This window comes from Rana temporaria, chromosome 4, assembly GCF_905171775.1.
Source record: "Rana temporaria chromosome 4, aRanTem1.1, whole genome shotgun sequence".
Taxonomy (NCBI): Eukaryota; Metazoa; Chordata; class Amphibia; order Anura; family Ranidae; genus Rana; species Rana temporaria.
In genome coordinates this window covers 145,270,238-145,296,623 of record NC_053492.1, presented here as the reverse complement: position 1 = coordinate 145,296,623, position 26,386 = coordinate 145,270,238, and the positions used below count along the sequence as shown (strand labels likewise).

General features: G+C 41.0%; 1 protein-coding gene across 2 annotated transcripts in view; it reads right to left on the bottom strand.

Moving 5' to 3' along the window:
* The window catches only part of NYAP2 (neuronal tyrosine-phosphorylated phosphoinositide-3-kinase adaptor 2), a 218,756-nt gene that overhangs the window by 63,464 nt on the left and 128,906 nt on the right, over positions 1-26,386 (bottom strand). For both annotated transcript variants that reach the window (XM_040349138.1, XM_040349139.1), the window contains one exon: positions 298-599. In XM_040349138.1, the coding sequence (XP_040205072.1) occupies positions 298-599 (302 nt within the window). The remainder of the gene's footprint in view (positions 1-297; positions 600-26,386) is intronic.

The following is a 26,386-nucleotide window of genomic DNA, read 5'->3' as shown; positions in this document are numbered from 1 at the left end:
ACGTGAAAATCAATGCTAATATGTACCCAAATTATTCATGAAAATGTATGAATTTTGATATAGGGTTACCTTAAAGAATAAAAAATGACAATACCTGGTTGTTATGTGTTAACATTTTTACTTTTGTCAGAAATAAATGTTACCTATAACAATCCATGCCGTTTTTGATTATAAGGATTAGATTCCCTTATCTTTATTTAATACTGTAGGAACCCTTGAAATATACATACTGCATGTGAAGGATTGTTTCATTAGTCTTGTTCCTTGGAAAGGGAACATATGAGACATGTCACTTACCATCTGTCCTGTCTGTGAACTTTGGACTCTTGCCTAGCGTTCCAGTGTTAACAGTCTCTGATGAAATGCTTAGCTTTGTGTTTGGATCTCGTTTTGGCTTTGGAGGAGGTTGTTTGCGGGAACAACTGTTGTTTTCATCATCAGTGCCACCGACAGAATGGAGGGACTGCGAGCGCACAGAAAATCCACTAGAACATGGATGTGGTAGTCTATCTTGCGGTGCAGGCATTGTCATAAATCCCATGCGGAAGTGCTTATTGACGTAATTCCCTTCACTTCCTCTTACCACTTCTCCACCAATACTGTAGGGGGGGAAAAAAACACATTATAGCTGCTCTTTCTAGTTTTAATTTGAATATCTTCTAACAAATATAGAGAATCTAATTTAGGCGACATCAATGCAGAAAAGACTATATTATTAATAACAATTTTGACCGCCTACGTATCTGCCTATAAATTTTTCAAACGCAATTTAGGCAAAACATGAACCTTGTGTAGGTGATATTCAAATACATCTCACATTAGAATAATTATATTAAAGCTGAAATTTAGAATGTTTATATTTGACCTTCCTGTTTCCTACCTTTCCTCCTCATCAACACGCTAATCAAACTTTTCATCAAATCATTTCACTTTTCCTTAGATACCCTATTTTAGAGCTTCTCTATGCAATGCCTTCCGTAAATAACCCCCTGTGTATTGGGATACGCTTTTTTGCCCTCTCATTCTGTTACATACTGGGAGAGATTTACCAAAACTGGAACTCCCCGAATCTGGTGCAGCTGTGCATGGTAGCCAATCAGCTTCTAACCTAAGCTTGTTCAATTAAGCTTTGACAATAATACCTGGCAGCTGATTGGTTACTATGTAGAGCTTCACAAGGTTTTGCACACTCCAGTTTTAGTAAATCCCCCCACTGTGTTCTAGCTGACAATTTTTCTCTTTTTAGATTTGGTTCCGCTGTTAGTACATATCTTTGTGTGATGCCTCATATATAATGTTTATAACTCTGCATGATATATTTTGTACACATTGGGGGTTATTTACGAAAGGCAAATCCACTTTGCACTACAAGTGCAAAGTGCACTTGAAATTGCACTGAAAGTGCACTTGGAAGTGCAGTCGCTGTAAATCAGAGGGGGGAATGCAAGGAAAATAAAAAACAGCATTTTAGCTTGCACATGATTGGATGATAAAATCAGCAGAGCCTCCCCTCATTTCAGATCTTCCACTCAGATGTACAGCGACTGCACTTCCAAGTGCACTTTCAGTGCAATTTCAAGTGCACTTTGCATTTGTAGTTTGCACTTGTAGTGCAAAGTGGATTAGCTTTTCGTAAATAACCCCCAGAGTGTGATGTCTGGGCATACAGCCAAGATAGCCAACATTTCAGATTGCAGGAAAGGCACACACCCCCTCTCATCACAGGCAGAGACCGTCAGAGGTGTTTTGTAATAGGGCAAGCTTCCTGTTAATCTATTTTAGCAACCTCCCCTGACAGAAATTTCAGGCTGCTTTTATCTAAAGTGTCAAAGAATTTGTCAGGAGTTATCAGGCTGATAACAGAGGAACGGTTCAGGAGAGAGCTTTGGGACTTAGAGATAACAAAATACTGCAGATACATGTGCCCAGCTCAAATTTCATAAATTGGGTCATCCACTTTAAGCTTATTTCATTTATTTATAAGAATTGTCCAAGTCATGGAGACACTGACATGGACAGTTGGAAGAAAGACACCAGGAGGAAATAAATGAAAAGGAGAGTAATCTGAACTGGAAAATAATAATGGTCAGTGATAGGGGGGTGGGATTCATTTTATCTTTAATATACCAAATGGAAGCAGATACAAGAGGTTCATTGCTAGAATTTTTATTCACTTTACGGAATACCACAAAAAAAGCCAGTGAACCACAAGATGCCACGATGAGTAGCCTAGCTCTAAGAAAGGGGATGCGCCCCCCCGAAACGCATCAGCTATACACCCCTATGATGCAATTTGAGTACAAGCGTCTGCATAGCATGGCATCTTGTGGCATTGGCTTTTATCAGTTGCTACTTTGTGAGTATTCATTTTTAGCATTTTTTATCACTAAATAAATGCTTTTGATAATGCACTAGGTGAGTGCGCCTTCTTGTCCATTTGTTTTTGTAGTATCACTTTAGATAACCCCGTCTGAGGAGGGCTGCATTCGAATTCGCGAAGCATTTGGGATTGCATTTGCTCATCTTGCATCTAACCACAGAGGACCTCATAGCGCTTGAAGTGACTGCTCACTTTTAGGCCCCTTTCACACTGGGGCGTTTTTCGAGCGTTATTCGATCGTTATTCAAGCGTTTTTTCAAGCGTTATTCGAGCAAAGCCTCATCTGCAATCCCAATATGCTGGTAAAGCACCGCTAAGACCCTAATGTTTAAGGGCGTTTTTGCAGTGCCTCAGTGTGAAAGGGTAAGGTGTTTTTACAGCGTTTTCAATTCATTTCAATGGAGAGGGGTGGTTTTGGAGTGTTTTTTTCAGCGCCCAAAAGCTGCTCCAAAGATGCTGCTTGCAGGACTCAGTGTGAAAGGGGCCATTGAGATGCATGGATAGCGTTTTATGAGCGCTATTTTTAATGCTAAAACGCTGTAAAAACGCTTCAGTGTGAAAGGGGTCTAAGGAATGCTTAGACAAACAATGACCTATCCACTGGTTTATATTATGCTTTATAAATATTTCTGGCTGGCTTATTTCCTTTTCCTTGCTATACTTTTCAATACCTTGAAAATAATAATGATAATGATATTGAATTGTCTGCCGCCATGCTCTCAATCATTCATCATGTTGCTGGTAAACACACTGTATAAAAACGTATCTATCTTTACATGTGCCCTTGGAGCTTCTGACTGCATTTCATTTCCCCTTTAATCTGTTTTATTTACAAGTCATCCCATCTGACACACAGAGATTTATGAGCACTTTTAGAAATAAAGGAGACCACATGCAGTTAGTGTAAAATAATTGTAGGTGTTGATCCCAGTTTATAACATTTGACAGGAAGGAAACTTGGATGTCTAATAGGCTGTATCTATTAAGTGCCATAAAATCAATTTAGAGGATTGTTAAAGAGAAATGTTAATTATTTCATATCATAATGCTATATGAATATGAATTCTGGGCTTTGGACTGTCAGAAAGCATTTGATGCTGCATTTTCAGAGCTTACATCATTTACATCGCTACAGGACAGGCAAAACAAACAATTGTTTGGGGCCCCAAGCTAGCCTGGGGCCCCCAACTTCCCGTCCCCAGGATGTAGCCAAGCTCCTCTTCCTTCCACCTGGAGTCCTGTCAGTCTGGCCGGGTACCGCACGTGGTACAGAAGATTCAGTTTCCTGTTCCCGGCCGGACTGACAGGAAGTGCATAGGGGACTGGGGAAGAGGCAGGGGGAAGAGGAGCTCGACCACGCTACAGCCTACAGAGAAGAAGGGGAGGTAAGAATAGTAAAAAAAATTAGTGTAGCGCTAACGTAGGCTTTGCATGCGGGGGGTGCTTGGGGGCCCCCATTTTGCTTGGGGCCCCCAAATTCCTTCAAACGGCCCTGGTCTCAAGCTTAAAAATATACAAAATCCAATTCATGCATGTTTATTAAAACATCACATTTATGTTTTGTTGATATTGTTGTCATTTAGAATTGAATAGTTAGAATAGAAAAAAAATGGAATCGGTGGATCCTTCAAAATATCACAGTCTTCACCTTAAATCGAAATATTCATAAGATAAAAAAAAAAAAATCTTAGGTGTTCAATGCATTTTGCAATTGAATAACAGCAATGTTCAATGTTATTTGAAAATGAATAACAGCAGTATATAGACAATGCAATCAAGAGACTATTCGACAATAAAACCAATATTTATTTTACTCCTTTTAAATGTGTTATTATCTTAGACTAAAGGCCCTGAAAATATCAAACACATTTCTGAAAAAAGACACACTAATAATATTAATTCCTAAAAAGCGCACTCTACCATATACAAAGTGTAATAATCAATGTTTCTACCCTTAGCAGCTGGAATCAATCTGTTCCCCTTACAGAAAGCGATATCAATAATACAAATGATCAGTGCTCTCAAGCTCCAAGGTAATATTAATATTATTACTACACTAATAATGTTGTCTATAATAGTAAAACAGGAACCAGCTACCCTGGTATGGGACCATTCTTAAAAAAACAGATAATATATACAGTAGTACAAAATCATATACTGCATAAGATTATGCAGTAATGCAAATACTAAAAGAATATTCTTAAACACCAGGAAAATTTACCCTAGATAAAGTCCAAGATGCTGACAAAGACTTGCCAGTGCAAAGTACTGGTGCAAATCAATGTTTCTAAACGTCCAAACGTATTCAACACCTTGGTATAAACTGTACATTATAAAATATCAGATTGTCAGACATAAAATAAAAAAATAATCTGACATAAAAAGGTTGTTCAGGTAATTACAGAGCCGTTCTGTGTCATAATTATCATCACGGTGCTTGAGTAAGTAAATGTAGAAACATTTGGTATGACAGATCTCTATATGATGTCATATCTTGGATTTAGGGCCTACAGATCATATACAGGAAAAGTTGTTTGTATCGATAAATTAATCTGTGGGTTACAAAATTGTGGTAGTATGGGGCATTTGAGGAAACACGCTGATATGTGCATGGGTACAAAATTATGCCACGGAATGGCATCCCAATCTTAGTCTGTAGGGTTCAATATTGAGTTTGCCCACTCTTTGCAGTTATAACAGCTACAACTCTTCTGGGAAGGCTGTCCACAAGGTTTAGGAGTGTGTCTATGGGAATGTTTGACCATTTTTCCAGTGCCATTTGTAAGGTCAGGCACTGATGTTGGACGAGAAGGCCTGGCTCGCAGTCTCCGGTCTAATTCATCCCAAAGGTGTTTTGTCAGGTTGAGGTCAGAACTCTGTGCAGCCAGTCAAGTTCCTCCACCCCAAGCTCGCTCATCCATGTCTTTATGGACTTTGCTTTGTGCACTGGTGTGCAGTCATGTTGGAACAGAAAGGGGCCATCCCCAAACTGTTTCCACAAAGTTGTGAGCATGAAATTGCCCAAAATGTCTTGGTATGCTGACACCTTAAGAGTTCCCTTCGCTGGAACTAAGGGACCAAGCCCAACCCCACACCATAATCCCCCTCCACCAAATTATTTGGACCAGTGCACAATGCAAGGTCCATAAAGACATGGATGAGCGAGTTTGGGGTGAAGGAACTTGACTGGTCTGCACATAGTCCTGACCTCAACACCTTTGGGATGAATTAGAGAGGAGACTGTGAGCCAGGCCTTCTTGTCCAACACCAGTGCCTCATCTCAAAAATGCGCTTTTGGAAGAATGGTCAAACATTCTCATAGATACACTCCTAAACCTTGTGGACAGCCAGAAGAGCTGAAGCTGTTATAGCTGCAAAGGGTGGGCCAACTCAATATTGAACCCTACGGATTAAGATTGGGATGCCACTAAAGTTCATGTGCATGTAAAGGCAGGTGTCCCAATACTTTTGGCTATCTAATGTGAAGCACAATATAATCCTCTTTCAGCAATGTTTTGGTTATGGTTTACCTCTAAAAAGCTCTACCATTAGGAAATACATTATCATCTAGTTTATTTTAGAAACAAATAGAAGACCATTTACACGGTTACAATCTACAGACTTATTTAGTGTGATGGCAAAGGAGACATCCTCAATCACTTTATTCATATAGTTCAAGTTAATCTTATACCATCAAACAATTACAGAAGTTAATTGTCACATAAAGTATACAATTTGTGTAATTTCTTGCGTTATTTGTCAAATACAATGTTGACAGAACATCTAGGCGTGTATGATCACTTTGGCGACTATCTTTCTAATATAACAAACAAGAACAGCATGTGGATGGATAAACATAATTCAAATACAGGGTCTAAGAACACACAGAATGCAGATCATTGAAAAGATAGAGAATCCAGTGAGAAAAGGAGATTTTCCATGCTTAGTAGATTAGAGGTTTACTGGATGTTCATGTTTTGCAACTAGAATCCCTTAAGCAATGAATTTTAAATGGGATGTGACACATAATTATGCATAGAACAGATTCATACTCTCCTATTCTTATATTTTCAATTCCCCTTATTGTAAAATATATCTGCAATAATTCCCAAATTAGGCCCAGAATTAGGGGCCCAGATAGAATATCAGTTTTGGGTGGACTGACCTTTTCCACTGAAGAATCTCTTTAAAGCGGGAGTTCACCCTAACATTTTTTTTTAAGATTAGATTGATGCTCATTTTGTCTAGGGGAATCGGCTATTTTTTTTTAAAACGAAGCAGTACTTACCGTTTTAGAGAGCGATCTTCTCCGCCGCTTCCGGGTAGGATCTTCGGGACTGGGCGTTCCTTCTTGATTGACAGTCTTCCGACAGGCTTCCGATGGTCGCATCTATCACGTCACGAGTAGCCGAAAGAAGCCGAACGTCGGTGCGGCGCTATACGGCGCCTCCGCACCGACGTTCGGCTACTTTCGGAAAATCGTGACGCGATAGATGCGACCGTCGGAAGCCTGTCGGAAGACTGTCAATCAAGAAGGAACGCCCAGTCCCGCAGCCCATACCCGGAAGCGGCGGAGAAGATGTATCTCTAAAACGGTAAGTACGGCTTCGATTTTAAAAAAAATAGCCGATTCCCCTAGACAAAATGAGCATGAATCTAATCTTAAAAATTGTAATTTCCGGGTGAACCTCCACTTTAAGGCCTCATGCACACTGGACGTTAAAATAACGTTATAAAAACGCCAGTCCCTTTGCAGTGAGTTTTTCAACTTTTTCAATGTTTTTGCAAAATCTTTTTTTTGGATTTTTAGCGTTGGTCATTTGGTGGGTGTTTCCATTGTCCTGGTGCTCCAGGGTCTTCAAAAGTGTAATAGGTGGTTGAGAAATTAGATGTGTAGCGTGTGACAGTGCTACTTCAATGTTGGGCCTCTGTATGTGGCCAGGCTGTGTAAAAGTCTCACACATGTGGTATCGCCATACTCGGGAGGAGTAGCAGAATGTATTTTGGGGTGTCAGTTTTGCTATGTACATGCTATCTGTTGGAAATATCTTATAAATGGACAACTTTGCATAAAAAAATGCACTTAAATTTGTTCCCCACATATTCAAAAAACTTCTGGAAAAAAATGAACTGTTCAAAAGACTCATTATGCCTCATAGATTATACGTTGGGGTGTTAGCTTTCCAAAGTAAGGTCATTTTGTGGGCATTTCCATTGACCTGGTGCTCCAGGGCCTTCACAAGTGTGATAGGCTGTCATCAAATGAGATGTGCAATTTATGCTCGTAGAACGCCTGACGGTGCTACTTGGATGTTAGACCTCTATATGTGGTCAGGTTGTGTAAAAGTCTCACACATGTGGTATCACTATACTCAGGAGGAGTAGCAGAATGTATTTTGGGGTGTCATTGCAAGTATGCATGTGCTGTGTGAGAGAAATAACTTGTTATTATAAAAATTTGGTGAAAAAAAAATTCTCAAGAATTGTGGGAAAAAATTACAACTTCAAAAAACTCACCGTGCCTCTTATTAAACACATTGGGATATCTGCTTTGCAAAAAGGGGTAATTTGGGGGGGGGGTATTTGTACTTTCCTGGCTTGTTAGGGTCTCAAGAAATGAGGCCTTCAGTACATCAGGTGTGATCAATTTTCAGTGATTGGCACCATAGCTTGTGGACTCTATAACTTTCACAGAGACCAAATAATATACACTTATTTGGGTTATTTTTTACTAAAGATATGTAGCAGTATACATTTTGGCCCAAATTTATGAAGAAAATTACTGTTTTTATTGGCGTATAACACGCACATGCGTATAACACCCACCCTAACTTTAAGAGGGACGTTTCAGGAAAAAAACTTCCCACAGCCCCCTGCGTATAACACGCGGGCACAGTTTACCCTCTATTTTCAGGGTAAAAAATTGAGCGTTATACGCCAATAAATACAGTACTTATTTGCAAAATTTTACATTGGAAACAAAAAAAAAGTAATTTTTTTTTTAATTCTCTTTTTTTGCTTATATTGCAAAAAAAAAAAAAAAACCCAGAGGTGATGAAATACCACCAAAAGAAAGCTCTGTTTGTGAGAAAAAAATTGTTTGGGTACAGTGTAGCATGACTGAGTAATTGTCATTCAAAGAGTGAGAGCACTGAAAGCTAAAAATTGGTCTGGGAAGGAAGGGTGTATAAAAGCCCTGTATGCAAGTGGTTAAAAATAAAGAGTCTTAAGACTAGGGGTGAGCCGAACACCCCCCGTTCGGGTCGCACCAGAACCTTCGAACGGACCGAACATTCGCGTGAACATTTAGAACCCCATTGAAGTCTTTGGGACTTGAAAGTTCGAATTTAAAAGTGCTCATTTTAAACCCGGGTCTTGCCCAAGGGAACATGTATAAATGTAAAAAAAAAGTTTTAAAAACTGTCGTTTTTTCTGGAGCAGTGATTTTAATGATGCTTAAAGTGAAAAATTCCTTTAAATATCGTACCTGCTGGGTGTCTATAGTATGCCTGTGAGGTGGCATGTGTTTAGAACTGTCCCTGCACAAAATGAGATTACTATAAGAAAAAAAAAATTAAAACTGCTTGCAGCTTTAATGTAATGTCTGGCCCCTGCAATATGGATGAAAATCATTGAGAAAAATAGCACAGACACAGACAGTACACACACCACGTAGCTTTAGGTGCACACTGCAGATGACACAGACAGTACACCACGTGAAAGTACTTTCAGCAATATCCTCTGCCTGTAGTATTAATATGAGCAGATCCCTGACTCTAGGAATAAATATGAGAAACACCAGCTTTATATTAGGTGCACAATGTGCAGAGGACACGGACAGTACACACACCACGTAGCTTTAGGTGCACAATGTGCAGAGGACACGGAAAGTAGACATGTGCACAGCAAAAATTTTCGTTTATTTCTGTTTCGTTTCTGTTCGTTTATCGTGATTCGTAACGAGTCGTAATTTCGTAAGACGTTAGTTATCGTATTCGTACTCTTTAGTATTTTCGTAACACTCTTTTTTCCGTTTCCGTTTTTTTCTGTTAGTTTATTTTTCGTTGAATCGAGATTCGTATTTTCGTTATATTTTGTATTCTGCCGCGTTCGTATTTTTAAAATGATTTTATTCGTTCCTTCGTTTTTACGTTAGTTTAATTTTCGTTGTTTTGTTATTAGTATTTACATTATATTTTCCATCATGCCGCATTCGTATTTTCGTAAAGAAATATATTTTCGTTGCTTTATGATCATTCGTATTTTCATGTCTAATTTCCTTTGATTGTAAAAACGTACTTTTGTAGATTTTATTGCATTCGTAATTCTGTTAGAATACATTTTACGTTTATTCGACACACTACTCGTCGTAATTTTGTAATTCGGATTTTACTGTGATTGACTTGACTGTCTTAGTTAGCACACACACCCTGTCTAGAATGAAGTCTGACGTAGAAGAAAACTAAAATATGTCAGATATTACAAATACAAATCTAGAAATTAGATGCACTGCAGTCTAACACAGAAAAAGACACAATGAGCCAGGAGGTAATGAGAAAGAAGCTCATTGGGGGAAGGAACAAACCTCTTCAGAGGAAAGGGACAGCGCTCAGTGGCTATTGGTCAATGTCCAGAAATATTTCAGTACTAACGAAAGCTAATTTACATTATTTTGTATTTTCGTTGTTTTCATTTCAGTTTTCCGAAGATTCGTAATTTATTTTTCGTTAGTTTTGATTTTCGTTTTTTAGTCTTTGTTCGGCATTTCGTTTTCTTTTCGGTCTTCGAATATTAGTAAGTTTGCATTTTCGTTCATTTTGTTTTTCGTAATTTTTTTTTTTTTTGGGTTCGGTATTTTCGTTGTTTCTATGTTTTCGTTTCTTTCATCTTTCGTATCTTCGTTGTTTTTCATATTCGTTATTTTGAAAATATCGTTATTCGTTATCAATTGCGCTAAACCATTCGTTCATTCGTATGTTAACGAATCAACTAAAATAACGAAAATTTACGGAAAACGTATTCGTAACTTAAAAAATTGCACATGCCTAACGGAAAGTACACACACCACGTAGCTTTAGGTGCACACTGCAGAGGACACAGACAATACACCACGTGAAAGTACTTTCAGCAATATATTCTGCCTGTAGTATTGATATGAGCAGATCCCTGACTCTAGGAGTAAATATGAGAAACACCAGCTTTACGTTAGGTGCACAATGTGCAGAGGACACGGACAGTACACACACCACGTAGCTTTAGGTGCACACTGCAGAGGACACAGACAGTACACCACGTGAAAGTACTTGCAGCAATATCCTCTGCCTGTAGTAGTAATATGAGCAGATCCCTGACTCTAGGAATAAATATGAGAAACACCAGCTTTACGTTAGGTGCACAATGTGCAGAGGACACAGACAGTACACACACCACGTAGCTTTAGGTGCACAATGTGCAGAGGACACGCAAAGTACACACACCACGTAGCTTTAGGTGCACAATGTGCAGAGGACTCATACAGTACACACACCATGTAGCTTTAGGTGCACACTGCAGAGGACACAGACAGTACACCACGTGAGAATACTGCAGCTAGCACAATCGCCTGCCTGTCAGTAAATTAGGAAGAGCGGATCTAGCTAAACTCAATACAGTGTATACATATACATACAACACCTGGGAGGCATATATATCCTCTACACACTGTGGGCCAAATCCTCAAAAGGGATACGCAGGCGGAACTGCTGTTCAGCCTGCGTATCCCTGTGCCTATCTTTGGAACTGATCCTCAGAAGCAGTTTTCCAAAGATAGGCAGAAGATACAACATCTGTAAGGGACTTACACTGTCGGATCTTAGGATGCAGTACCGCATCCGCCGCTGGGGGCATTTCGCATTGAAATGCCGATTTGCGTATGCAAATGAGGACTTACGGAGATCCACAAAGCTTTTCAGCTTTGTGTTTTCTGCGTAAGTTTACGTTTGCATACGTAAAATTAGTTCTGCTTTTACAAAGTGTAAACTAGTAACACCTTGTAAAAACAGACCTTTTTTTCGATCGCCGCGTTTTTTTTTTAAATTTTGAATTTTTTTTCCCGGCGCGTAACTTTTTTTTTACCCGACGCAACTTTATTGTCCCGTCGCAATCCACAAAGCCCGGCGTAACGTAATTTTGCGCGCTGCCCGTCGGGAAAATGACGTCACGAGCATGCGCAGTACGGCCGGCGCGGGAGCGCGCCTCATTTAAATTGTCATCGCCCCCTGCAGAAGAGGACCGCCTTGCGCCGGAGACATTTAAGTTACACGGCCTGAAATTTCTAGGTAAGTGCTTTGTGGATCGGGCACTTAGGTAGAAATTTTAAGTCAGTGTAACTTAAATGGGAAAAGATAAGTTAGGCAGGATTTTTGAGGATTTGGCCCTGTAACTTTAACTGACTAGCCTGCCTGCCTGCCCGCTCTATCTACCTGCAATAAATGACACTCTCTCTCTGTCTTAACCACCGCAACACACTACACAAGGCCGACTTGCAGGCGGCCTTTTATAGTGTGGGGCGTGTACTAAACCCCTTGAGCCATAATTGGCCAAAGCCACCCTGGCCACTTTTTGCAAGCTGTTATTGGCCAAGCTTGCGGGTCATAGTGCATGCTTGGCCAATCATCAGCCAGCAATGCCGCAGCGAATTATGTGCCGTGACACGCCACTTGAATTTGGCGCGAACGGCCCATAACGTTCGTAATTCGACTCGAACACGAAGCTCATCCCTACTTAAGACCCATACAAGTAAATAGTAATTCAATTCCACACAATTAGTGTTTTCAGAAATCTAAAACAAAATCATTTAAATGTACAATTTATTTGCAGTGTTTAAAAGTCGAAAAGCACAATCGTATGATTAATCTGTGATAACATGCAGATCTTTGCTGCTCTTTCAAACGCAATAAAAACTCCAGTCATTTTACTGCTATGGAATTGTTAATGTATCCATAAATTGAGATAAATATTCAGATGTGTTGTTTTGTCTCCTCTGTGATGTCATTGCCTGATTTTATATGCAAATAAATGTGTTCTGCTTGAGAGAGAATCATTTGCATAAGAGGCCAAACAAGGTCATGAACAGGGTAAGGTTAGTTCAGTCTCCCAAATGTCATTATTAACAAGGCAGCCTTTTCTATAAGCAATTGATTTCCTTTTTAAAAGACTTTTCATAACCCCCAAACAAAGCAAAGGCTTAAGTCAAATTTACATTTATAGATTTTTTCTTTAAGTTTGTAAATTGTAACCTGTATAATTTTTTTTTTTACTTTACTGCTGACAATATTTGTATGGGCATGTATTACATAACAGATGATTCCCAGAGCACTGGATAACCAGTAAGACATTTGACTTCACGCTTTCCTAATTTATTTAGTATAAGTCACAGATAAAGACTGTATAAGTCACAGTTATTTTTTCACATTTCCATCTATTAAATCTTGTGCCTTTGTTGTTTTAACTTTGGATAGTAAAACAATATTTTTATGCCAGTAAATACCTTATACAGCCCACTTCCTGTTTCTTGTCTGGTCATTAGCCTAGGATTATGACACCCTGCACAACTCTCTCTCTCTCTCACTCTCCTGAGAGTTTTCAAGGGAGGGAGGGGAGATAAGAGGGCCAATGAGAGCTGCAGAGCTGGTGGTGTGCCTCTGTGTGTCTGTGCAATTCCAGGAAGTGAACAGGCAGCAGCTTCAGCTGCCCACAGTTAAAATGGTTGCAGACAGACTTAGTGGAGGGAGATTTCTGCAGAATATTTTGCAAGAACAGAATTTACAGTATATATATATAAAATAAAATGCAAAGTGGTAGGAGGGAAGCTTCAGAATGGGAAAGATGTTTTTATTACAAATTATGTGAGCAGCTCCTCGTTAATTTTCTTTAAAGACCAGACCATACAACCCAGCTAGTAACTTGTAACATTATTTTATTTAACCACTTAAGACCCGGACCAAAATGCAGTTAAGGGACCAGGCCCCTTTTTGCAATTCGGCACTGCGTCGCTTTAACTGACAATTGTGCGGTCGTGCGACGTGGCTCCCAAACACAATTGGGGTCCTTTTTTTCCCACAAATAGAGCTTTCTTTTGGTGGTATTTGATCACCTCTGCGGTTTTTATTTTTTGCGCTATAAACAACAACAATTTTGAAAAAAAATAAATATTTTTTACTTTTTGCTATAATAAATATCCCCCAAAAATATATAATAACATTTTGTTTCCTTAGTTTAGGCCGATACGTATTCTTCTACCTATTTTTGGTAAAAAAAAACCGCAATAAGCGTTTTTTGGATTGGTTTGCGCAAGATTTATAGCGTTTACAAAATAGGGGATAGTTTTATTGCATTTTTATTTTTTTTACTACTAATGGCGGCGATCAGTGATTTTTTTGTGACTGCGACATTATGGCGGACACATCGGACAATTATGACACATTTTTGGGACCATTGTCATTTTCACAGCAATGAAGCTATGACGCAATGAAGCTATGAATGCCGGTGGTTATGCTATGATGTTTAGTGGAGGTTTTGTTTGGTCCATTTTATCCTACCTAACTGATTACCGGTATGCTTTCTCAGTAAGTTTTTAAATAGGGTGCTTGTCTGATTGTACCTGTCTTACCTATTCAAATTAGGTCTGTTAACCAAATAAACAGTTCATGTATTAGATACACTTTAATGTAAATGAAAGAATTTGCATTTGTTTTTGAATTTTATGACTGACATGCACTATGAAATGTGCAATCAGCAAATGTTCAATTTAACATAAATAATGGATAAAACAAAATTTCCATAAATTGGAAATATGCTATTTAAAATGAAATGGAGGATTTCACAATGATATTTTAGGTTGTAAGCTAGCAAAGTATAAAAAATCACTGATGATATACAGTAAGCAATCCTCCATCGTAATGCTTGAAAGACAATTTCCCAGTTAGAAATCAAATCCGTGAACAGCTTGCAGCCTACAATGGTTAGGCCTCATACACACAACCGTTTTCCTCGACAGAATCCATCAAGAAACTTGGTGGCAGAGTTTTTTTGCCGAGGAAAACGGTCGTGTGTATGTTTTTCATCGAGAAAACTGTCGTGGAACTCGATGAGAAAAAAAGAGAACAAGTTCTCTTTTTCCTCGTCGGGAGTCTCAATTTCCTCGTCGTGTTCCTCGTCGGGGTGGTTTTCGACGAGAAACACGTTCGTGTGTATGCTTAGAAACCCGCACATGCTCAGAAGGGTGGCGCCAGTGGAATCAAACTTCCCCTTTATAGTGCCGTTGTACGTGTTTTACGTCACCGCGTTTGAGAACGACGAGATTTTGTCTTGACAGTGTGTACGCAAAGAAAGCTTATCAAGTTTCTCCACAAGCCTCACAAGGAACTCGTCGAGGAAAACGATGTTTCATTTACGACAAGTTCCTCGGTCATATGTACGAGGCCTGACACATAGATCTGGATTGGGGGGGGGGGGAGGGTGGGGGTTAAAGTGGAATTTGTGGTCTGCCAATATCTGAACCCACAGAGAATCAAAAGTCTGAGTTTTGTGCATCATTAGTCACCAGGATGGCATATGCCTTGTACACACGATCGGATGTGTACATTCCTTGCGATAGCAATTAAAGTCATCATTTTTTTTTACAGGACAGTGTAAAAAAAAAAAAGTAATACCAAAAATTTAGGGCACCCATGTCCGCACATGCTCCCGCGCAGTATTAAACGCAAACGTGGGTCATGCCCACATATTTAAATGGTATTTGCACCACACATGTAAGGTATTACATAGTTACATAGGTGTAGATTCAGGTAGGGGCGCGCAATGATACGGCGGCGCAGCGTATCGTATTTACGCCACGCCGCCGTAACTTACAGGAGCAAGTGCAGTATTCACAAAAGACTTGCTCCGTAAGTTGCGGCAGCCTAGCGTAAATGGGGCCGTCGTAAGCACGCGTAATTCAAATGTGGAAGGGGGGGCGTGTTTTTTGTAAATGTATGATGACCTGACGTGATTGACGCCGTCCGTGTACATATCCCAGTGTGCATTGCTTCCAAGTACGGCTCAACGACGTATTGGTTTCGACGTGAACGTAAATTACGTCCAGCCCTATTCGCGAACGACTTACGCAAACGACGTAAAAAATTCAAATTTCGAAGCGGGAACAACGTCCATACTTAACATTGGCTGCGCCTCCTAATAGCAGGAACAACCTTACGCCGAAAAAAGCCTAACGTAAACGACGTAAATACATTGCGACTGGCGTACGTACATTTGTGAATCGGCGTATCTAGGTAATTAGCATATTCTACGCCGACAACAACGGAAGCGCCCCTAGCGGCCAGCGTCAGAATGCACCCTAAGATACGACGGCGTAAGAGACTTATGCCAGTCGTATCTTAGGCAAATGTCGGCGTATCTAGCTTTCTGAATACAGAAAGTAGATACGCCGGCGCAGATTTGAATTTACGTGGCGTATCTATGGATACCCCCCGGCGTAAATTCTCTCTGAATCTACCCCATAGTTGTTAAGGTTGAATAAAGAAAACAGTCAATCCAGTTCAACCTGTATAGGTGTGTGTGTAGAAAATCATTTTCCATATTGGCGTATATGGCCCGACTCCCATGCCAGCAGTACATGGATATCCTGTAAGTACCAGCAGGGACTCTGACCTTGTGTTCATTGTCCCTTAAATGTGTAAATGCATTGGACCAATTTGAAATGTTATTTATGTCATTGCAGAGACACAATACACACTTGCTCCCGATGAGCGACAATAAGTCGCAAAATGCGTAGAGCCAACAGATATCATGTGTCACAACAGCATTTTCATATTGCATCAATATTTTGTGTCTGTGTACTGCTATTTCTTCATGTGTATCCATTGTATGGACTGTCTTGAACCATGCATCAACTTTATTTTAATTTAAATTATTTATACAATAAAGCTGTTAAATTGTAATTCTGTATATTCTCTTGTCCCTCCCTGTTATGTATTAGAATAATAACCTTTAACCTAGTAGGTATCTATTCATGTGATTTTTTATGTATTTTTCTGAATAAAAATTACTTAGTTACTTATGAATCAATTATGTGAATATAAGATATACAGTGTATTATAGATATGTCCACTACTATATAATAATTAGACCTTTATCCCACACATGCTTCATTCAAAGTCCAGCCCTTTCTGTTCTCCTTTTTATTATACAAATACAGGGATGGAGGTAATTGACTACATCATTACCTCATTTAAAGTCCCACCAAATCCTCTTTTTATTATTCCCTCAAATTGTTTTCGCTAAGATGCACATCCAAGAGTCTTTTAAAACTATCTATACTTCCTGCTGACACCACCAATTGTGGAAGAGAGTTCCACATCCTTGCCACCTCACAGTAAAAAAACCTACGCAGCTGAAGGTTAAACCGCTTCTCTTCCAGCTTCATTGTGTGGCCCCGTGTCCTCTTGCACTCCCTGGGACTGAAAAGTTTCATACTTACGCTTGGATCACCATTGAGATATTTGTTCATCACTATCATATTGCCTCACAAGCGTCTCTTCTTTATCTCTGCTCTAGCGCTTGCAATCGTTCCTCATATTTGAGGTCCTTTAATCCCCATATTAATTTAGTTGCCTGTCTCTGGACTCTCTCCAGATCCAGCACATCCTTTCTGAGGATTAGTGACCAGAACTGGATGTAAAACTTCAGATGCGGCCAAACCTGAGTTTTATAAAATGGCAGAGTAATCATTTTATCTCTGGAGTATATTCCCATTTTAGTGTATGCTACTATTCTGCTGGCTTTGGTAGCTACATCTTAACACTGCATGCTATTGCTCAGTCTGTCTTCTATTAAGACCCCTAGATCCTTCTCCTTCTCCAGCCTGACTTCCACTAGTTCCCCTACAAGCTGCGAACATCTGAGTGAAAGCAATAATTCTAGCACTAGACCTCCCCTGTAACTCTAAACTGGTAACCTGTCGAAATGTTTAAAGCGGACCTTCAGTCATTTTTTCCATCTATTAATATGCAGCACAGTGGTGTAGTGGTTAGCACTTTCACCTAGCAGCAAAAAGGGTTGCTGGTTCAAATCCTGACCATGACACCATCTGCCTGGAGTTTGCATTTTCTCCCTGTGACTGTGTGGGTTTCCTCCAGGTACTCCAGTTTTCTCCCACCCTCTATAGACATGCTTCTAGGTTAATCGGATCCTGTCCAAATTGGCCCTAGTATATGTATGAATATGTGTTAGGGACCTTAGGTTGTAAGCTCCTTGAGGGCAGGGACTGATGTGAATGTTCAATGTATATGTAAAGCGCTACATAAATTGATGGCGCTATATAAGTACCTTAAAGCGGTGGTTCACCCTTAGAGGGCACTTTTTAGCCTTATATGAGCATTACTTACCCGTTTACGAGATGCATCCTCTCCGTCATTTCCGGGTATGGGCTGCGGGAATGGGCGTTCCTTCTTGATTGACAGTCTTCCGAGAGGCTTCCGACGGTCGCATCCATCGCGTCACGATTTTCCGAAAGAAGCCGAACGTCAGTGCGCAGGCGCTGTATAGAGCTGCACCGACGTTCGGCTTCTTTCGGCTACGAGTGACGCGATGGATGCGACCGTCGGAAGCCTCTCGGAAGACTGTCAATCAAGAAGGAACGCCCGCTCCCGAAGACCCATACCCGGAAGCGACGGAAGAAGATGCATCTCGAAAACAGGTAAGTACGGATCATATTTTAATACAAATAGCCGATTCCCCTAGACCGAACGAGCAGGAATCTAAGGGGAAAAGGGGAAAATTTTTATAAATGGGTGAACTCCCGCTTTAACCACTTAAGCCCCAGACCATATTGCTGGTCAAAGACCAGAGCACTTTTTGCGATTCGGCACTGCGTTGCTTTAACTGACAATTGCACGGTCGTGCGACGTGGCTCCCAAACAAAATTGGCATCCTTTTTTTTTCCACAAATAGAGCTTTCTTTTGGTGGTATTTGATCACCTCTGCGGTTTTTAGTTTTTGCGCTATAAACAAAAATAGAGCGATAATTTTGAAAAACATGAATATTTTTTACTTTTTACCATAACAAATGTCCCTCAAAAATATATATAAAAAAAGATTTTTTTCCTCAGTTTAGGCCGAAACGTATTCTTCTACATATTTTTCGTAAAAAAAAATCCCAATAAACGTTTATTGATTGGTTTGCGCAAAAGTTATAGCGTTTACAAAATAGGGGGTAGTTTTATGGCATTTTTATTAATATTTTTTTTTTACTAGTAATGGCGGCGATCAGCGATTTTTTTCCGGTATTGCGACATTATGGCGGACACTTCTGACACATTTTTGGGACCATTGGCATTTTTATAGCGATCAGTGCTATAAAAATGCATTGATTACTATAAAAATGCCACTGGCAGGGAAGGGGTTAACGAGCGATCACAGGTGCCCAGCGGTGATCACGACCGCTGGGCACGCACACGGGAGCCGCTTCGAGAGCCGACGTTATACTACGGGCTCTCGCACAGGAGAGCCGACCTGCCGCCGTAGAACTGCAGCGGCTGGTCGGCATGTAGTTAAATAAATAAATCTTCTACCCTTGTTGTTTTAATAATGGATAGTAAAACTTTTTTTTCTGCCTGTGTACTTTATAGTACCAGTGGTAGTTAAATTTAGAGGGAGATCAGAGTGTTGTTAAACTCTGATCCAAATTGTTATGTGTAAAACAGGGTCTCTGTCTCAGCTTTGCTGTACTGCAGGCTTATTCTGTTGTATTGGGGTGTTCTTCCAACCCCGGTGCTGCAGGTGGCAGCAGTGGAGTCAAGGTTTGGGTGCTCTTTCCCAGCAGCCAATCAGGAGGGTTTGGCCTCGCTTTGCATCCTGGGAGGGGTATTTATGGGGCAGACGCCATTGGTTCTGGGTCTTCTTCGAGTGTGGCACTCACCTTTAGGGTGACCACAATACGGCACCCCGGCGTTATGGCCTACCTGGCCGGGGCGTACGTGCCACGCAGTGTTCCTGGTTCCGGGACCATGTTCGCCCGGAGCATCTGAACAGCGACGGGGACCCAGCGAGCGACTGGGTTCCTACCTTTGAGGATCCCAAGCTGTATTTGCTGTTCGGTGGGGAGTCCGTCTGAGGAGCGCCATTGAGAGGCTGGCGGTCCAAAGGGGCCTCGACAAAACCACCGGGGATCGAGGTAGCCGGATACTGAGGGATTTATCACCTGTCAGTCGGTACCTGGGCGACAAGTTGAAGGAGATCCAGGTGTAACTCATTTAAGGAGGATCATCTCCGTAACCACAAATCAGAGAGGGCCTGTGGCAGAGGTACCTCTTTGATGTTCACCAAGGAGGGTCTGTGGCAGAGACTTTTCCTGAAGTTCAAGTTCACCAAGGAGGGTCTGTGGCGGGGTCTTTTTCCTACAAATGTTCGAGTGATACTCCGGCTGCCAGGTCAGTGAGAGAGTCGTGTCCGGGTACACTAACCCCACTCACATGGGAGTGGCGCAAAGAAGTATTACGTTTGGGAACAGGACTGTTTCCCTACCATCACGCCTGAATCTGCTGCTCTCTTTTCTTCTTCAACTTTACTTTCCTCACCACAAGTTTATTGTTTTTACCCAGCTGGGTAATAAAGAGCACAGCAAAGAGCACCTGTTGTGGACATTCCTTTACTTCTTCTAAATGCAATACGCATCATTCACCCCTAGGAATTCGGAGGAGCCACAAGGTAAATGTGCCACCCAAAACAACCAGCAGCTCCTCCGGGGGTAATGCTACACCAGTAAATATCTTATACATCTCAGTTCCTGTTTCTTGTCTGGTCATTGGCCTAGGCTTTTGACATCATGCACAGCTCTCTCTCTCATTCTCGTGAGAGTTTGCCAGGAAGGGAGAGGGGATGAGTCATAAGAGGGCCAATGAAAGCTGCAGAGCTAGAGGTGTGCCTATGTGTGTTTGTGTATGTCCAGGAAGTGAACAGGCAGCAGCCTCAGCTGCCCACAGTTAAAATAGCTGCATCCAGACTTAGTGGAGGGAGATTTCTGCAAGATTTTGCAAGTACAGAATCACAGTATATATAAAATAATATGCAAAGTGGTTGGAGGGAAGCTTTAGAATGGCAAAGATGTTTTTATTACACATTATGTGAGCAGACTACAGTTCCTCTTTAAAGCTTCGCCTATGGAGATTTTTAAATACTGTAGTTTGGCATCATTCCACAAGTGCGCACAATTTTAAAGCATGACATTTTAGGTATCTATTTACTTGGCGTAAGATCATTCTACATATTACACAAAAAAATTGGGGTATAGATTATGTTTTATTTTAACTAATTAAAGTGTATTTTTTTTTATTTGGTTTGAAAGACCACTGTGCAAAAACCTGGTGACATTAAAAATCGCAATTTTTATTCTTTAGGGTCTCTGCTTAAAAGAAATATATAATGTTTGGGGGTCCTAAGTAATTTTGGAGCGAAAAATACAGATTTTTACTTGTAAACAACAAATGTCAGAAAAAGGCCTGGTCCTTTAGTGGTTAACATTTCTTCATACTCCATATAACATGACAAATATTTAATTATGAGTTTATGTTCGCTGTAAAAACCTAATTTACACCTGAAGCTTAGGAAGTAGTACCACAGGTCGCATTTGGGAAGGCAGCACTGCTGCCAAGTGTAACCCATTCAAGTAAGTGGAGCTATGCTGCAACAACGCTGCAAATGCATGGTGCTGCGGTCTTTCAAGGGGCATATTGCCACCGAGCCGCCTGTCAAATGCATGCTAAAAAAAAAAAAAAAAATCCATGGATCGCTTTTTACAGAAGTGATAATGACAGGGGCCCAGATTCAGGTAGATCCGCGCAATATTTGCGTGGGCAAAGGGCAACGATTTTTGCTCTGCGCCCACGCAAATATTTCGATGTGCCCGCGATTCACGGAGCAGTAGCTCCGTAAATTGCGCGGGCGCTATGCTAATTAGCCCGGCGTAAGGGCGTCTAATGTAAATGATCCCGCCGGGGGCGGGAATCATTTAAATTAGGCGCGCTCCCGCGCCGAGCGAACAGCGCATGCTCCGTCGGGAAACTTTCCCGACGTGCATTGCAGCAAATGACGTCGCAAGGACGTCATTTGCTTCTAAGTGAACGTGAATGGCGTCCAGCGCCATTCACGAATCACTTACGTAAACGACGTGAAATTTAAATTTCACGAGCGGGAAGGGCGGCTATACTTTAGCATTGGCTGCCCCTGCTATTAGCAGGAGCAACCTTGCGCTAAAGTCGCCGTACGGAAACTCCGTACCTTGCGTGCGCAGGGCCCGCGCAACTTTTGTGAATCGGTGGTAGTATGCAATTTGCATACTATACGCCGATCACAATGGCCGCGCCCCCTAGCGGACAACGCAAGAATGCAGCCTGAGATATGAAGGCATAAGGAGGCTTATGCCTGTCATATCCTAGGCTGCAGTCCGCGTAGCGATGTTCCTGAATCAGGGGCATTCGCTACGCGGGAGCAAAACAGCTATTGCGCCGCGCAACCTATGGTTGCGCGGCGCAACAGCCTCTTGAATCTGGGCCAGTGTAAATAATGCCTAACAGATTTACTTTCTGAAATACATTTTGAAGCCAAGTAAAATAATAGACTGTATCTTAAAATCAATGCTCTGTGTTTACAGTGAGGCATTCACTTGGTCATTTTCAAAACCACGACGTAGATCTTGTGCAATTGCATTATTAAGAATACACAATAGTTCTGAACATAAGAAAGTACAGTGAGGCTGCAGATGGGCACAATGAGGCTGCAAATGGGCACAGTGAGGCTACATATGGGCACAGTGAGGCTGCAGATGGGCATTGTTGACCCTCTTTTCTACTTACAGTAGCTGCTGCATTTCCCACCCTAGGCTTATACTCGAGTCAATAAGTTTTCCCATTTTTTTGTGGTAAAATTAGGTGCCTCGGTTTATATTCGGGTCGGGTTATACTCGAGTGTATACGGTATGTTAAAACTAACTACAATTCATATTTCAAAAGCTCTTATAAATCACTCAGGCACCGTGCTTCTACGTTGATCCTAGTGAAGCTGCCAGCTTGCAAAGTCCTTGACTGTATGTTTTTGTTTCAGTTCACAAAGTAAAAAAAAGCACGGCTATTTTAGGAAATTACATATTAACGATGTCAGTGTATGTAGACATCAGGACAAGAGCATCCTCTGTAATTTTCAGCTCCTGGCTATAGCTCTGAACCCTTTGAAAGATATCCACTAAATCATATAAATCAGGGGCCTTTAAGGAAATTGTGCCAATGAAAATCACACAGAGATTGATGTAGCGGAGGTCAAAGAAAAGTCACTGGCTATGTACATGTATGCGCTTCTGCATTTACTGTAAACAAGTCAAAATCATCACATTATTCAAAATGCCAAGGCTGCAACATTTATTCAAATATCCGCTCTGTGATACCGACAATCCCCGCAACAGCAGCACTACTTAGGGGTTACAAAAGCAATTCAAGAATAGAATATGCCAATTTACTTTTGTTCATTGCGATTATCAAGGTCATAGTTATTTAGATAATTGGCATTCATGTTATGTTGTTTAAATGTAAAAAGGCTATCTACCTACTGTATAATATTTTGTTCTGTGTATACACAACATATCTTCAGCAATCCCTCAGGCCTTGTACACACGACCGAGTTTCTCGGCAAAAACCAGCAAAAAACTTGCTGGGAGATATTTTTTTGCAGAGGAAACCGGTCGTGTGTACATTTTCGCCGAGGAAACTGTCGAAAAAATCGACGAGCCAAAAAGAGAGCAAGTTCTCTATTTCCTCGACGGGAATGGAGAAACTTGCCTTGTCGAGTTCCTCGACAGTCTAACAAGGAACTTGACGAGGAAAACGATGTGTTTCGCCCGTCGAGTTCCTCTGTCGTGTTTACGAGGCTTCAGGCTGGGTTCACACTGGTACGACACGGATGTTGTACAACTGTCATCCTACTTTGCAACAAGGGTCCTACATCGGTCCTACTTCAGTCCGACTTGAATGAACAGGATACGATTTTGCTCTGACTTTGAGATAGTCTGAATTGTCCCTTGACCAATCAAAACAATCCCTGAGTGACATACATTCCTTTCCCTGCTGTTGTAATCACCATGTCAGATTTTACAAGTCTGAAAGTTAGGACGAGGATCCGACTTTGATCTGACTTCATTGATATTGAATGGGCTGAAAATGGACCAAAGCCCAGGAACCTTTTCTAAAGCCGGACCAGTTAAGACGGGTCTCATAGGGAACCATTGATTTATACTTGTCATGCGACATGTGCTCCCAAAGTCGGAGCATATTTCGCACCAGTGTAAAACGGGCCTTATCTATGAAAAAATACCAAGTATTTTGGATTCCATTTGAAGGAACAAAGGGCCAGATTCACATAGGTTAGCGGATCTTTAGATCCGCTAACCTATGTGATTTAAGATCCGCCGTCGCAAGTTTTAGAGGCAAGTGGGTAATTCACAAAACACGTATCGTAAATCCCGTGGCGGAATTCAAAATCCGCGGCTAGGGGGAGTGTACTATTCAAATCAGGCGCGTTACCGCGCCGATTGAATAGCGCATGCGCCGTCCGGAAATTTTCCCAGCGTGCATTGCTCCAAATGACGTCGCAAGGACGTCATTGGTTTTGACGTTTACGTAAATTACGTCCATCCGTATGCGCGAACGACTTACGCAAACAACGTAAAAAATTAAAATGTTGTTGCGGGAACGACGGCCATACTTAACATTGGCTGCGCCTCATAGAAGCAGGGGTAACTATACGCCGGGAAAACCCTTATGTAAACGGCGTAAAGTGACTGCGTCGGGCCCGCGTACGTTCGTGAATTGGCGTATCTAGCTGATTTACATATTCTCTGCGTAAATCAGCGAGAACGCCCCCAGCGGCCATTTTAAAATTGCAGTTAAGATCCGACGGTGTAACACAGTTACACCTGTCGGATCTTAGGCATAGCTATGCGTAATTGCTTCTATGAATCAGTCGCATAGATACGACTGACGCAACTCTGAGATACGACGGTGTATCAGGAGATACACCGTCGTATCTCTATGTGAATCTGGCCCATAGAGTATAGCTCTAAAATGTGTGTTTTTTTCCACGCTGGGTGCAAAGTTTGTAATAAAGGTATCCAGGAAAACACAGTTTCCCAGCAAGAGATACTACTTGACTGCAATAAAGGTGACATTACATTACTAATGAAAACAAGTGATATTGCTGTAGTGAGGCTTGCTTAGTGTTATTATATAACCGCAAATGTACACCTAGAGCTGCAAATCACACCTTCATTCTGTTTGCAACATACCAATAAAGCATTTTTACCAGATAGGTTTATGGAGAGGCTGATTTGCATTTCAAAGCACATCGTAATGAAAAAAACTATGCAATGTTTCACATGGATTTATGATCAATAATAAATAATCTATTACTGGACATGTTACCACATGAATACTGCTATTCTTATTTTATGATGTGGATCAAGTTTTAGACTTAAACTGGGATCACCCCGTCTGAAATAATTTACTTGTATCTGTCTAACTACCCATGAGCAAATAAAATGAGTACTGTAGTTTTCATACATAGCACATCATAGTGTCAGCTTTAAAGGAGTTGTAAAGGAAAAAAATGTTTTGCCTAAAATTAATGTCTGCAAGGTAGACAGAAAGAATAGTGTAATGAATCTGTTAAAAAACGAGTAAATACCTATTAAATTCCTTCATCTTCATCTATATCACCTCCAGCGTTCTAGTTTCTGTTCTCTCATTCACTTCCTGGTTTGCATTGCTCGTTCATGTAAGAACTACATTTCCCAGGATGAATTGCGGCACGCCCAGTAATTCACACCTTCTTAAAGTCTCTAACACGTAGAGAGCGTCCTGCCACACAGATGTAGTTCCGAGGAGGGGGCGAGCACGTTACTGACCACCACAGTAAAGCCTCCCTTCACGGTGGTCAGTAAAATCAGACAAGCAGAAAGTGAACAGAACAGAGAAGAAATAGAGCAACTTCTGAGCAAAAACGAACAATGAGGAAGTGAAAAGAGGAATGTCTGCAGGTAAAGGATGCTTATTATGAAATAAAAAAATTTCCTTTACAGCCCCTTTAAGCTTAGTACACACAATGAAATTATCGTACGCTTTTGTTTTTTTTTGTATGCTGAAAACAAAGAGGTTTCTAAAGCATGAAAATTCTTGTACGACAGAATAAAAATTAGGAAGTGATGTAATGTATTGTATTTGTATTGTATTTTCTGACGGAAAACAGTACTGATTAAAGGAAAATCGTACGATCTGGTATAGTACGAGAAAAGTTTTCATATTTGTCCCATCACATCATTATAGTCAGGGAGTGACCATGAGATCTAGGAAGAGGGTATTATTTGTTCTACACCAAAGCCACCAGCTTAGATCATGCTAATTGGCAGTTTGTTGTGTAATCTACCCTGCTTCTAGTATATAAAGCCAGCTTCTAGATTTCTTAACTGTATAATGGATAGTAGTATAAAACTCTCCAAACAGCAAATATTTCTCAGAGATCCCAATTACACTAGCCAAGCTCAGTGAAGACATACAGAGGGCCAGATTCACAAAAGAGATACGACGGTGTATCTCAGATACACCATCGTATCTCTGACTTACACTGGTCCTATCTATGCACCTGATTCATAGAATCAGATACGCATAGATAGGGCTGAGATCCGACAGTGTCACACTGTGTTACACTGTCGGATCTTTTTTTCGATTTAAAAATGGCGCCGGGGGCGTTCCCGCTGATTTACACTGAATAATATGTAAATCAGCGAGATACGCGAAATTCACGACCGTACGCGGACCCGTCGCAGTGTTCTTACGTCGTTTCCGTAGCGCGGTACCCGTCGTATACTTACCCCTGCTAAAAGCAGGGGTAAGTATTGTTAAGTATGGCCGTCGTTCCCGCGTCGATTTT